Source organism: Capricornis sumatraensis, chromosome 11 (genome assembly GCF_032405125.1).
Source record: "Capricornis sumatraensis isolate serow.1 chromosome 11, serow.2, whole genome shotgun sequence".
NCBI classification, from domain to species: domain Eukaryota; kingdom Metazoa; phylum Chordata; class Mammalia; order Artiodactyla; family Bovidae; genus Capricornis; species Capricornis sumatraensis.
Genome location: NC_091079.1, coordinates 82298865 through 82314119, shown reverse-complemented (window position 1 = coordinate 82314119; position 15255 = coordinate 82298865). Strand labels below are relative to the sequence as shown.

The following is a 15255-nucleotide window of genomic DNA, read 5'->3' as shown; positions in this document are numbered from 1 at the left end:
TGACAGATACTTAACACTCTTTTCACTCAAGCCTTGTAACTTCAAATTTAGTATCTATGTGAAGAACGTGAAAACCCTGACATATCAACCACCTGCAATATGTAGATTATTTGGTTCTCAATGCAAGTTTAAAAAAACTATTGGGGGGAGGAAAAAAAAGACAATATACAACAAAGACAATACAAAAAAACAAGCGATAACTGAATGCAAGAAATTCACTATTAAGGAATTAACTGTGTACTTTCTCAGTGTGATACTGGCATTGTGGTTTTAATGTTTTTCAGTCTAGAGCAGCAGGCCTCAACCTCTTTGGCACCAAGGATCAATTTAGTGGAAGACAATTTTTCCATGGACCAGGGGCAAGAGATGTTTTGGGGAAGATTTAAGTATTTTACATTTATTGTGCTCCTATGAGAATCTAGACAGCATATTAAAAATCAGAGACATTACTTTGTCAACAAAGGTTCATCTAGTCAAGGCTATGGTTTTTCCAGTAGTCATATATGAGTGTGAGAGTTGGACTTTTCCAGTAGTCATGTATGGATGTGAGAGGTGGACTATAAAGAAAGCTGAGTGCAGAAGAATGATGTTTTTGAACTGTGGTATTGAAGAAGACTCTTGAGAGTCCCTTGGACTGCAAGGAGATCCAACCAGGCCTTCCTAAAGGAAGTCAGTCCTGGGTGTTCATTGGAAGGACTGATGTTAAAGCTGAAATTTCAATATTTTGGCCACCTGATGTGAAGAGCTGACTCATTGGAAAAGACCCTGATGCTGGGAAAGACTGAAGGCAAGAGAGGGGGCAACAGAGGATAAGATGGTTGGATGGCATCACCAACTCCATGGACATGGGTCTGGGTAAACTCCAGGAGTTGGTGATGGACAGGGAGGCCTGGCGTGTTGCGGTTTATGAAGTTGCAAAGAGTCGGACATGACTGAGCGACTGAACTGAATGAGAATTTAAGTCACTGCTGATCTGACAGGAAGTGGAGCTAAGGCAGTAATGCAAGTGATGGGGCTGTAAAAACAGATGAAGCTTCACTCACTTGCCCACCCACCACTCACCTCCTGCAGTGCAGCCCAGTTCTTAACAGGCCACAGACCAGTACCAGTTTATGGACCAGGTGTTGGGGACCTTGGTCTACAGTATACCAAAAAGGGTAATCATGACCTGCCACAGTAATTCTTTTTTTTTTTCCCTAAGAGACTAGACAAAATAGATGTCAAGACTATGCAGGGTATCTGAAATTTTATAACTGAAGTTATTAACACCCTACCCCTAGCTACATTAATACTGTTGCTGTTTAGTTGCTAAGTTATGTCCAACTCTTTTACAGTCCCATTGACTGCAGCCTGCCAGGCTCCTCTGTCCATGTTATTTCCCATGCAAGAATAATGGAGTGGGTTGCTATTTCCTTCTCCAGGGATCAAACCTGTAAGTCTCCTGCACTGGCAGGCGGATTCTTAGCTTTGATCCACACCAGAGAAGCCCTACATGAATACAGAGGCAACTTTAGGGTCACCATTTTTAACAGACTTCAAAGATAACTTAAGCATACTTTTGAAACTAAAAGCAAAACTCTCCTGTGACTAAAATGGAAAGAACAGAATTATTTGCATTGAAATGAAAAATAAAATGGCCTATATAACTGAAAGTCCAAAACCATGAATTACAAAATTATTTTAAAAACATGAATTTTAATAAATATGTAACTAGTAAAAGGGCACATTTTTAGTCCTTGGTCTAATATTTCAGCTTCTGTTGGTTTTCTTCAGTTTTTAAAGCAGATAGTATCTTACATTAAAAACAAAAAAAAAGGATTAGAAATATTCCTGTCGTAGTCTATAAAACATATATAAGCATACTTCAGAGATATTAAGAGTTCAATTTTAGATCACTGCAGTAAAGCAGAAATCAAAGTAAGTCACATAAATTTGTTTCCAGTACATATAAAAGTTATAGTGACACCATACTGCAGTCTATTAAGCATGTATTATGTGTTTTAAAAAACCAATGTACATACCTTATTAAAAAATACTTTGTTGCTAAACAAAAGTTCATCATCAATTGAACCTTTAGCCACTGAAATCTTTGTTGGAGGGTTTGAATCACTGAAAATTACCAAAATGTGACCCAGAAACATAAGATGAGCAGAGAACCCTGCTCAATAGAGTTTCAACAAGCCATCAATTTGTAAAAACCACAATATCTGAAGTACAATAAAACAGAAATGCACCTATAATTTCTTCATTATTAATTAACCATTCACAGTGCTGTCAGGTACTTACTGTCAAGTTATCTCTCAGTAACTGCATTATTAGCGTGCTGTCTTTGTATGACTCTTCACTTAATGTATCAAGTTCAGCAATGGCTTCATCAAATGCCTGTGACCAAAAAAAAAAAACACAATTCAGTGCTCAAATAATTACGACTACTGAATTTCCACGTAACAGGTAAAAAATACATACTGTCTTTGCAAGAGAGCAGGCTTTCTCAGGGGAGTTCAGAATCTCATAATAGAACACAGAGAAGTTAAGGGCCAGACCCAGTCTGATAGGATGTGTTGGTTGCATTTCCTTTTTGCTGATTTCAAAAGCTTCTTGGTATGCTTGCTGTGACTGATCCACAATCCCTGGATAATAAAAGGCACCAAAATGTATCAATGAAAAGTACTTTGTTTTCATCCCTCGAACCAAATCTTTACTCATCCAGTAATAAATTCTGATATACTAAGCTGCAGCAACTTTAAAACTGGCCCTTAAATTTAAAAAAATAAGCTTCTGCTAGAAACCTACCCTAGTCACTGATCAATGTCAAGACAAAATAACTCTGTAACCATCTCAGTATAATTTTTAATTAGTCTGTACTGCTGTACAGTTATGCTGTAATTACTATGTCTTAAAATTGTGAGGAAACATTCCTATACATAAAATTGACTTGTGAGCAATCATACATTTTACGAAACCAATTACTAGGCAGTAGGTATACAGCTGACCCTTGAACAACACGGGGCTCAGGGATGGATACCAACTGTTGATGCAGCTGAAAATCTGAGTATAATTTTATAGCTGGCCCTTCATGTCCAACCTTGTATAATGTGTAATATTTACAGGAAAAAAAATCCCTGTGTAAATGGATCTGTGCAGCTCAATCTGTGTTCTTCAAGAGTCAACTGTACAGTCTCAGGAAAAAGGAAAAAAAGAAGGGAAGGGACAGGGACTGGGGGAAGAGAGAGAAACAGAGAGGAAAAGGGAGAAAGAGCAAAGAAGAGTGAGCAGAGTCCATTTGCTGCTCTTCAAACAACAGAACAGAAGAGACCACCTCTGGCCTCTGTGACTTTGTAGCGCCCAGCAACAGGCTGAGGCAGCATACCTTTCTTGTCATCACCAGCTGCAACCTCAGCCAAGTAGCGATAGTAGTCTCCTTTCATTTTCAAATAGAAGACTTTGCTCTCTGCTTGTGAAGCGTTGGGGATCAAGAACTTTTCCAAAAGAGACTTGGGGAGAAAAGAAACAGTCATAAGACGACTAAAATATTTATAAAATTCAGAAAATCTGCATTTCCAAAATACACACCACAACTTAAGTGATAAAATTTTAATACCCACTCATTGCCAATAATACTACTTTTGAAAGTAGTAGGGTCATAAATTTGTGGTTTAGAAGCAGAAGCAATTTGGACAGCAATACTCGAAATTTGAAATTAGTGTTCAGCTTACTATTTAAGGCTGATTTGAATACTGGCCTTTCCCTCATAATGCTTATTAATTTACATGCTGATAAAGACTACATGTTTCAATGAATGTGAAAGCATGAAAGTTGACAAAACTTTATTATCATGTGTTATGTTTTATTAATATATATTTAACAAACTGGCAAACTTTTCAGTTTCAAGGCAGTCATGACACTAAAATGGAAAGAAGACAGAAATTAACCTTTTGAGACTATGAAGGTATATGACATAGGCAGAAACTGTTAATATAATAGACACTACCAGAGTCCATGACAGAAGCAGCAGAACAAAACTTTATTTATAAAACTACAATTAAAGTAATACCTTCTAAGGTAAAAAGCTGTTCAAAGTAAAAGTTCTATTTTTCCTATCTAAATTAAGACACTGGTAGGAATATGAGAATTAAAGATCTGAAGAGTAAACCTTTAGTTCATTAAAGTGATTCTCAGCTAACAAGATAAATGTTTACCAATCACCTCAAACAAGTAAAACTTCACCCTACATAATTCTATTCAAAACTATAACAATCTAATTAAATCCATACATGCTAATAATTACACTCTACAAATGATTTCAGAAAACCTTGACTTCACTGTATTAGGGGGATTAAGGCACAATAAACTAGTGATTTTTTAAGGAGGAGAAAGATAATATTCCAGTAGTAGATAGAATTAGGCAAAATGTTTACTGTTTTTTAAAATTCTCCACTTCCTACTAAATATACTCTACAAATCAAAGTCAATCTTCACCTGGGCTTAGCCCCAAACAAGTCTCAATCTTTACAAGGAATAAGGGTATTTAATTCTTGGTTTCTATTCTTATAGTTGCCCAATAGTTTAGTCTATACAGCACTTCCTTATATGCCAAACAGTTTGAAAAATGCTTTTAAATAGTAACTGTAACTTTTTATGTTTATCCCATTATCATGTTCCAAATGGTGAGTGGGTGAGTAAGCTTTAATCTAGCTTCTCTCCCCTTCCTACAACTTAAAACTACATATACTCAAATGAACTGGGTAGCTCCAAGTTGGCAGTAGGACCAGGTTGCAATGCATTACAGGAAAAGGTTGGAGGTGACAGAATTCAACCTGAAATAATGTTTCCTGTGATTATTAGCTGGCCTGAAATCAGAAGAGCACTTTGGTTAGGTAACAAAATTCTTATTACATGACACCTCTCAGCTGCAAAAGTGTTCTGTCATTCATTTCTTCATTCAGTTTTAAGGCTTCCTAGGTGGTGCTAACGGTAAAGAATGCACCTGCCAATAAATGCAGGAGACGTGGGTTTGATCCTTGGGTGGAGAAGATCCTCTGGAGTAGGAAATAGCAACCTGCTCCAGGTTCTTCTCTGGAAACTCTCAAGGATAGAGAAGCCTCGTGGACTACAGTCCATGGACACACGCACACGCACACACAGTGTGAAACCTCAAAATGCAGGGACCCTCTGGGGTTGGAGCACCACTGCCTTCTCTGACAGAGGATGCCCACAACTGAAGACTTGGCAGAATTCAAACTTCTGCTGTCTTGTCCCTTAGACGCCATCATTCTCTTTTGAGGCATGAACACTCTGAACTTTAGGGCTGGTCTTTGAGGATCTGCCTCAACAGCATAAGAGCGTTCCATTTAATATAGTGGTTTTTAAAATTAAATGCCCAGGCCTCTTCAAGTTTTATATCTTAATACAAAATGTATTCATTCAACTATGGGAGACCGTACAGCACAATGGCTTTGGAGTCAGTCTAGGTTTAGACTATGGCACTCCACAGCTGGAAGGGCCAATTCCACTTCTGACTGGCTAGGCTAAAGGTTATGCTATGAAGTCTCACTAAAGAAAACGTGTATTGCGATTAACCAGAATTCACAAAAAACTTTAAATTAAACAGCATGAAAAAAAATATATATATATATAAATTTAAAGAAGTCTCCATGTATTACTCAATTGTGAACTGCTCTTTGGCTCATTTATGTAAATTTATGATTATACGAAGAATATCTCTCCAAATGAAAGAAGTGACAAGTAAAAGCCTAACCATGAAATCAGTTCTCTAGGTATTTCTAATTCATATTTTACTGCTTCAACATTTTTTTAACATTGACTTATTCTCCAAAACTTAAATATCATTGTGTGAGGCACTGAAAACAGTGAGCAAGACAGAACAAGGATAAAATGTCAAGCAGGGAAGGCACTATAGAAACTAAGGATTAACACAGCCTGGTCATGTCCTTCCACTTTTCAATGACTTTTATCTAATCCACTGTGTATTTGTAAAGATAAAGGACACAAACGTGCAGTTAGTTAAGGGAAAATCATTTAAAGTAAGAATACAAACTTGGAGAAGTTACTTAGGCAAGGTGTCAATAAATGTCGTGAGAATTTGTAACCCATCTTTTATGAGTGGTAGCTTCTCTCTCTCTAAAACTACCATTTTACATTAGGGTAACTCACACTGAGAATTTTTCAATTAGCAATTAAGTACCTCTTCCTCCAAGGTGAACACTGAATTTACCCAAAACATCTGATTAAAATAATCTACTTTTTAAAGCCATTAACTGGAGGCACTCATCTCACACACTAATAAAGTAATGCTCAAAATTCTCCAAGCCAGAGGAACCAGAGATCAAACTGCCAACATCCGCTGGATCATCAAAAAAGCAAGAGTTCGAGAAAAACATCTATTTCTGCTTTATTGACTACGCCAAAGTCTTTTGACTGTGTGGATCATAATAAACTGTGGAAAATTCTTCAAGAGATGGGAATACCAGACCATCTGACCTGCCTCTTGAGAAATCTTTATGCAGGTCAGGAAGCAACAGTTAAAACTGGACATGGAACAACAGACTGGTTCCAAATAGGAAAAGGAATACGTCAAGGCTGTATATTGTCACTCTATTTAACCTATATGCAGAGTACATCATGAGAAATGCTGGGCTAGAGGAAGCACAAGCTGGAATCAAGATTGCCTGGAGAAATATCAATAACCTCAGATATGCAGATGACACCACCCTTATGGCAGAAAGGGAAGAATTAAAGAGCCTCTTGATGAAAAAGGAGAGTGAAAAAGTTGGCTTGAAGCTCAACATTCAGAAAACTAATCATGGCATCCAGTCCCATCACTTCATGGCAAACAGATTGAGAAACAGTAAAAACAGGGACAGACTTTATTTTTTTGGGCTCCAAAATCACTGCAGATGGTGACTGCAGCCGTGAAATTAAAAGACACTTGCTCCTTGGAAGGAAAGTTATGACCAACCTAGATAGCATATTCAAAAGCAGAGACATTACTTTATCAACAAAGGTCTGTCTAGTCAAGGCTATGGTTTTTCCAGTGGTCATGTATGGATGTGAGAGTTGGACTATCAAGAAAGCTGAGCGCCAAAGAATTGATGCTTTTGAACTATGGTGTTGGAGAAGACTCCTGAGAGTCCCTTGGACTGCAAGGAGCTCCAACCAGTCCATCCTAAAGGAGATCAGTCCTGAGTGTTTATTGGAAGGACTGATGTTGAAGCTGAAACTCCAATACTTTGGCCACCTGATGCGAAGAGCTGACTCATTTGAAAAGACCCTGATGCTGGGAAAGACTGAAGGCAGGAGAAGGGGACGACAGAGGAGATGGTTGGATGGCATCACCAACTCCATGGACGTGGGTTTGAGTGAACTCCAGGAGTTGGTGATGGACAGGGAGGCCTGGCGTGCTGCAGTCCATGGGGTCACAAAGAGTCAGACTCGACTGAGCGACTGAACTGAACCGGAACCTACAAGTAACAAAAGGCAAAAGCCAGGCTGCTTACTGGCCTAATGATAAACCAAAAGGACCGAGTGCCAACACAGTGGTGAATGTTTCTGATAAAATGGTGACTACAAAAAGTTGAAAAAGCAAACTCATCACTCTGTACCCATTAAATAAATACAGAGTTCTTTCTGTCACTTATATCTCAGTAAAGCAGTTAAAAATAAAAGGTGAGACAGGGATACATGACAAACTTAAAATCTTTTGATGACATAAAAGTAAAAACCATTAAGATTTAAACAAAAAAAGGAAGAAAGACTGGATTAAAGATTAAATTTGGTTCCAAAGGCTAACTGTGAAAGAACAGAACTGTGGTAGACTGACTCCAGAGATGGCCTCCACCATGCTCCTGAGTCAGGGTAACTTTGTTGATTAGCTTTAACCAAACAGAATGTGATAAAGATGACTCCTATTCCAGTTCCAGACCTAACCCTTATGACGACCAGCAGTTTCCCCTATTGCTCTCTTTGAACCCTAAGCCAGCGTTAAAACAAAACAAAAAAACTATCCTGCTAGAGAGCAACGTCAAGTCAGCTCCAGTCATGAGACATGTTTAGTGAAGCCACACGCGTACTTCAGACCCAGCGGAAGACAGCAATGAATGACTACAGCCAACACCATGTTAAACTGTCCAAAAGAATCCAGACAAGCCAGAGTCATGAAAAAGAATTAAATTACTGTTTTAGTTTGTATCGGTCATGCAGCAAGACACAATAGAGAAAATAGAAATATTACTTCAGTAATAAATGGCATTTTAACACTTAAATTAAGCACTTTATACGGATTAATTGATCCTTCCATAACCTTACCTCTGAGGGACAAACTACAATTAGCCCCGTATCATAGAAGACAACAAACAGGGCCCAGCAGTGTACGTGCTCAAACTACAGCTAAGCTGCAAAGGTGCAACTCCAACGAGGCAGTATGACCCGCTCTACACTGTCCTACATTTCCTCTGCCTACTAAGAAGCAGAACATGATTCAGAGACAGTAATTAGAAACCGAAGTTAAGGGTGATGTTTTAGCTCTACACTGTGCTGATGAGACCAAATCTAGAGTATGTTGTTCCTTTAAAAATAGAGATTTCACTGCCAGTCCAGTGGTTAAGACTCCACTCTTCCACCGCAGGGGACAAGGATTTGAGCCTTGGTGGGGGAACTAAGATGTCAAACGCCCCACCCCAAAATATCTAGACAAGCTTTGACAAACTGGAGGGTATCTAGGAAAGCAAGCAAGAATGTTGATGAAACTAGAAACAGTCATGAAAGCTGAAAAAAAATTTAACATGAATGGCTCCAGAAGACAAGACTAAATTTAGGCAGAGGCAGATTTCTGCTCAGTATGAGAAAACTTATGAAACAAATTTGGAATAGGTCATCTCATTAGATGGCAAGTTCTACTCTTACAGAAATTTTAAAGGAGCAAATCACTATTTTTCAGAGATTCATAAATCAGATGTGGTTTCATTCAACTCTGAGATATGGAAGATACCAAATTCACTGAATTAAGTTAACCAGAGGTGATTTAAGTATGTTAATTTATCAGACTGCACAAAGAGAAATAAACATTCAGTTTTCCAGATTTAAAAGCCAGAGGAGAAAAGCATGATGGAAGGGACAAGACCATGATGGGAATAAAAACAGAAGGGAAAAAAAGGAAGCTGCACTTCTTAGAAAGCAGGGGTGACAAGAAAAATTGGAGAACAGAAAACAAAGAGTAAAGAACTAATAGCCATTTTCAAAACATACATAAACCAGAATACCCTGCGCTAGGTATACAATACAACCTATGTTTCATTCATGTATACCAGGTACAATGAAGGTGATGACAGCTGGGACACTGTGACAATCTGAATTTAAAAGGAGACACAGCATTACACAAGGGAAGATGCAAACAAGGTGCCACAATTTCTATTTCTAAAATGAAGGTTAGGCTGACTACTAATGTACCTTTCACTTGTGAAATTCTCCATATAACATAGTACCCTGACTTTCTAATCTAATTTATAACAGGAAAGGATTTTCGTGTCAAACGCAAACTTTCACGTTGTGCACTCACACACTGGACAGAGGCTGCCATGTGAACACACAGGGACCTCGCTGAAACAGAATCTGATTTAGATTTACAGTAGTTTCTCAAGCACTTAAAAAAAATCTGTTTTTGACGATAGCTACTGTCTTGTAAAGATAATCATGGTCATTTAAAAAATACCTAAAATCAATTCGCTAAATTAGAGTTAATGCATGTTCTGACTTTATGCAGTAGTCATCTCAATAACGGGATTGGAAGCATAAAACCTACATCTGAAATGTCTCTCTAAATGGTTCATAATCCAAGCTAAATACACGATGTAATTCTGGAGAGGTTGCTGAACCTTAATCTCATCAACAGACAAAAGGGTTTAAGATTTTAGAGTTAAAAGATTTTTTTTTTTCCCTTTACAGTATCAAGTATAATTAACTTCCTAGGTTGTAAAAACACTTAAGATATATGGGATGAAGTAATGATTTCTGCCCCCAAGTTAAACTACCCAAGGCAGAATATATAAACAGTAGTTTCTAACATGTCTTGATCCAAAGAAGGTCAAGGCTTTGACTTTGGGAGTGTATTAATACTAAGGAACCTTATAAACTGACAGGTTATCTAGTTCTGATTGCGCTTCTTAAGGCTCAACCTGCCACCACTACAATAAACATTTAATCCTAACCATGGTCAAATATTTCTAATAAAAGGTTTGTAAAGTGAAAATCCACCTCTATTCTAATGATATACCTCTCTCTCTCACTGTCCTTCAATCTGACTACAGACTGAAATTAAGAGTAAAACATCAACTCTCTAGGAACAATTAAGACTAGAGAACACTCTAAAACACCAAAACTGCTGCTGACCTGGTGGTGGCAAGGCCCTAATTTCTGGGCATCCAAGCACTTCTTGGAGCAACAGTTTGGGGTAATAGAAACAATATAAACTAAAATCAGGCAAACTTATATCCCTGTCTCATCATTAATTTTGACATCTCAGGCAACTTAATCTCTCAGAACCTTAATTTCCTCATCTATAAAAGAATTAAACAAAATTTAATTTTATATAATGATTTATCCTTTAATAAAAACATATAAATTGATTAAAATGAAAATCTACTTCAAAAGGCAGCTATGAGGTCTGAGTATTAATATAAATAGGAAAGAACCAGTCACAGCACCCGACACAGTAGGCACACTCTGATGCTGCTGCTGCTGCTGCTGCTAAGTCGCTTCAGTCATGTCCGACTCTGTGCGATTCCATAGACTGCAGTCCGCCAGGCTCCGCCGTCCCTGGGATTCTCCAGGCAAGAACACTGGAGTGGGTTGCCATTTCCTTCTCCAATGCATGAAAGTGAAAAGTGAAAGAGAACTCGCTCCATCGTGTCTGACTCTTAGTGACCCCATGGACTGCAGCCTACGAGGCTCCTCTGTCCATGGGATTTTCCAGGCAAGAGTACTGGAGTGGGGAGGCACACTCTACTCAGACATAAATTTAAAGCCTGGGGATCTTGACATTCAAAAATCTGCTTTAGTGTGCTCCCTGGTGGCTCAGACGGTAAAGCGTCTGCCTACAATGCAGGAGACCCGGGTTCAATCCCTGGGGAGGGAAGATGTCCTGGAGAAGGAAATGCCAACCCACTCCAGTATTCTTGCCTGGAAAATCCCATGGATGGTGGAACCTGGTAGGCTACAGTCCATGGGGTCAGGTCTCAAAAGAGTCAGACAAGACTGAGCAACTTCACTTCACTTCACTCTCAATTTTAGTACTCTAATTTGGGTTCAGTCATCAAAAGTTTGTTTATCTAGTAAGAGTGGTGAAATAATGCACAAAAAACCCCTTTCATTTAAAACACAGGATTAAATTACATCAAAGTACAAAACATAAAGGAAACATTTTCCATTAGTACTTATTCTTTTTACAGCAAACGTGTAAAGGGCAGAAACTACGGAAACACTGCTTACTAGCCATGTCAACTTGACAAAGTTCTGGAATTTCTCTGGGTCTCAGGTTTCTCATCTGTAAAAGAGATACTGGAAAATAGGTACAACTTCATGAATCTCTCCCAACAGACGCCCAGGGTCCAAAGATCCCTTTTTAAGAACTGCTGGCTGACTTGAAGCAATCTGAACCATCCACCTTTCAATATACCAAGCTCTAAATGTATGTTCTCCCTCAAGCTAATTCTCAGCAATACACTAATTTCTGCCAATATCAACAATGGACTAACTAAATTATGTTACACTCATAAAACACTATACTGACATTACAAAGAAGTTGTATGCCAATATGGAATGAAGCATAAAATATAATCAAAGTGTTGTGTGTGTGGATACAACTTACAGAACAGTTTCTATATGATCCTACTTGTATATATTCTTCAAGGACAGAACTGTCTGCACAGGCACTCTAAGTTCCCAGGATACAAAAAAAAAAAAGACTGTTAGAGATTACCTCTGAATAACTGAGATGATGTAGAGAGAGTTTAATTTTTTAACTTTATATCCTATGTTCTGCAACATCTGTTATTCAGAACAATATAAAGTAAAATTTAATTATGATTTTGCACCTTCAACTTTTCATGTATGTACTCTCAACCTGCTTACAGGCTCCTTAAAGACACATGTTTTGCACATATTAAGCACTCAAACATCAAATTCCAAGGCCAAATTAACGTGCTATTTTAACAGCTTCATTTAAATATAACAGAGGAAACTTAGAACAATCTTGACTATCGAGAGCTCATCATCTTCGCAAACTTCTAAACAGTTTAGGTAAAACATGATGGCAATTACTGAAGCTGATATTGAAGGTTAGATAATGAATATTTTGCTCCAAGAGGAAAAACGTTCTGTTTCTTTAAAGACCTAAAGTCAATAAAGTAAAGTCTCTCAGTCATGGTCGACTCTTTACAACCCCACGGACTGTAGCCTATCAGTCTCCTCAGTCCATGGAATTTTTCAGGCAAGAGTACTGAAGTGGGCTGCCATTTCCTTCTCCATTAAAGACCTAATTGTTCAAAAATGACAGGTGTCTGGTTGCTGTTCTACGCACATATATTCAGAAATAGCAGCCAATGGGCAAGCTAGGTACATCCCAATATGTTTTCAGGATCCTTGGATAAGCTCTAGGTTCTATGTAATGACTCTAGAGGGGGCAACTAAGGAAGACAAAACAACAAAAATTCACCAGAGATAGGGTGGGAGAATAGTCTGAGGCAGTAAGGTGAAGTAAATCTGTTTGGAAGTCAGAACACCTAGATTTCGGTAGTAAAACTCTGCCACCAAGAGCAAATAGAGGAGTTTCAGATAGAAAACCATGATACACCCCCTCATTCAAGCTACTGTATTTTATAACAGCATTCTTTTCAAAACCTTCTTTCCAAATTTCATCCCAGGAAAGCTTCTCTAATGCGCTGAACACTTTCTAACCCACCATTCTTCCTTTATTAAGTGAGACTCAGACATTATATAGACTATAATGGGTATTTACTAATTTTTTGAAGTGTTTACTACAGCTCTGAAGAATGACCACCTGCCATGAAGAACTCATATCACTGGGCTATAGGCGATGATTTGGCTTGTCAATAAGAATGAAATGAAGTGAAGTGAAAGTCGCTCAGTCATGTCTGACTCTTTGTGACCCCATGGACTATACAGTCCATGGAATTCTCCAGGTCAGAATACTGGAGTGGGTAGTCTTTCCCTTCTCCAGGGGAGCTTCCCAACTCAGGGATTGAACCCAGGTCTCCTGCATTGCAGGAGGATTTACCAGCTGAGCCACAAGGGAAGCCTGTCAATTAGAATACATGAAGCCAATTAATGAAAATAAATTTCAAAAGAAAATTACAAGTTATAAAGCTGGGATATCTTCCCCGTTCAAAAAAGTAATCCATTCATTATAAAATGACATTAGCACTTTGGCAAACTATATTTAGTTCTATGTGGCTCAGATGGTAAAGAATCTGCCTGCAATGCAGGAGACCCAAGTTTGATCCCTGGGTCAGGAAGATCCCCTGGAGAAGGTAATGGCAACCCACTCCAGTATTCTTGCCTGGAGAATCCCATGGACAGGGGAGCCTGACAGGCTATAGTCCATGGGATCCCAAAGAGTCGGACACAACTGAGCAACTTCACTTTCACTTTTCATTGATTAGAAAAAATCGTATTTACGGGGCACATCTATTGTAAAAAAAATTTAATGGGTACTTTTATACTATAGGGAGTTTTTAGAAGTCTCACTGCTGTTTAAATTTGAAAATATAATGTCCTAAAAATAATGGTTTGGTAACAGAACAACAGCATGTGTATCCTAATATGATACACCAAGGAAGGCACAGTGTCATTCCCATGAATTTTCCCCGAAAATGCACAATCTGAATTTACTCATGAGAAAATCACCAGATGAATCCAAACCAAGGACTAGTTTACCAAAAACAGAAACTGGCCAGAACTCTTGAAAAAAGTGGCAAATACGTAAAAAGGCAAAGACTGGAAAACTGATCCAGATTAAACTAGAATAAGGAGACAAGACAAACTGTGATCCTGGACTGAATTCTGGACCAGAATTAGGCAATTATGGTGGTACACTTTGTAAGTGCTATGGGTTACATAAGTTTATTTTATCCATTATTTTATTAATTTATTGATTTTGACCATTAAGAGAACCAGGTAAAGGATACATGGGAACATTTTAAATTATTTCAAAATAAAAAGTCAAAAAATAACAGGCTAGAAAAGACCATTTAATTACCATATGGTAAAAGAGGATACTTTCCCTTTTGGTTATTTAATATTACAATTATTATATAAAAGTTTTAAAGAGGAAATTGGATTCTTTTTCTGGAAGATTATCACTGAGTTCTGCACTCCAACCTTATACCATTTTTCATGCTCATCTGAGTTTTTCAAATTTCCTTATCGGGCTGGTAAAACTTGTGTTTAGGAGATAATACGAAAACCAGTGATGTAGTTGTAAATAAAAATATAAGGGGTGGAGACGAGGTTCCCACTTCGTTTCAGACTATATTCCACCAACAGGTCACACTTTAATTTCCATTAATGTAAATATACCTTAAAAAAAAAAATCACTAAGCAAATACTAAATAGTCCCAGAATATCAAAGCAAAATAATCAACTTCTAATGAGACATTTATGGACTACAATTTGAAAACAGCTGGGGAAGCATCTCCTTTGACTTGACTTCACTAGATATGTGTACACTGGAAAGACCAAGCCTCTACAACCCATTCCTCTCTTTTAGATTGTATAATCATAGCCCTTTTCCATGAACACAACAAAGATAAAGAGGTCAGGATATAGATATTACACATTTATACCAATCAAGCATAAAAAATGTTGATGGTTAAAAGGTGCCAAGAACTTGAAGCACAAGGCGTTCAAGTGTGATTCCTGTTATTTTCAAGTATAAAACTCTAAAAATGCAGTCTAAAACTAAAGCCATCACTTTTAATGAAAATGTTATTTTTCCCAGCTTGCAAGATGGGATTTAACCTTCACTAAAAACACACCTCTAACTTCTCTAATATCCAACTTATCAAACAATTCAAATACATGAAATTCCAATGAAACAAAAAGTGGTCACTCTGCAAATTAAATGCAACTGGATCTCTCCTAGATTAACCAACACCCATACAAGTCAAGCAACTAGACAAAATCTTGTGCTTCAGCATCTTGATCTGTGAAAATGAAAAAACC

General features: G+C 37.8%; 1 protein-coding gene and 1 non-coding gene across 2 annotated transcripts in view; one reads left to right on the top strand and one right to left on the bottom strand.

The window, feature by feature from the left end:
• Window positions 1-15255, bottom strand: part of YWHAZ (tyrosine 3-monooxygenase/tryptophan 5-monooxygenase activation protein zeta) — a 34092-nt gene that overhangs the window by 4195 nt on the left and 14642 nt on the right. Inside the window, exons 3-5 of the mRNA XM_068984013.1 lie at window positions 3371-3494; window positions 2467-2630; window positions 2287-2382 (exon numbers count right to left, since the gene is read on the bottom strand). Coding sequence (XP_068840114.1) covers window positions 2287-2382; window positions 2467-2630; window positions 3371-3494 — 384 coding nt within the window. The remainder of the gene's footprint in view (window positions 1-2286; window positions 2383-2466; window positions 2631-3370; window positions 3495-15255) is intronic.
• Window positions 11078-11149, top strand: TRNAC-ACA (transfer RNA cysteine (anticodon ACA)). Its single transcript has one exon. It is a non-coding gene; the product is annotated as a tRNA-Cys (tRNA).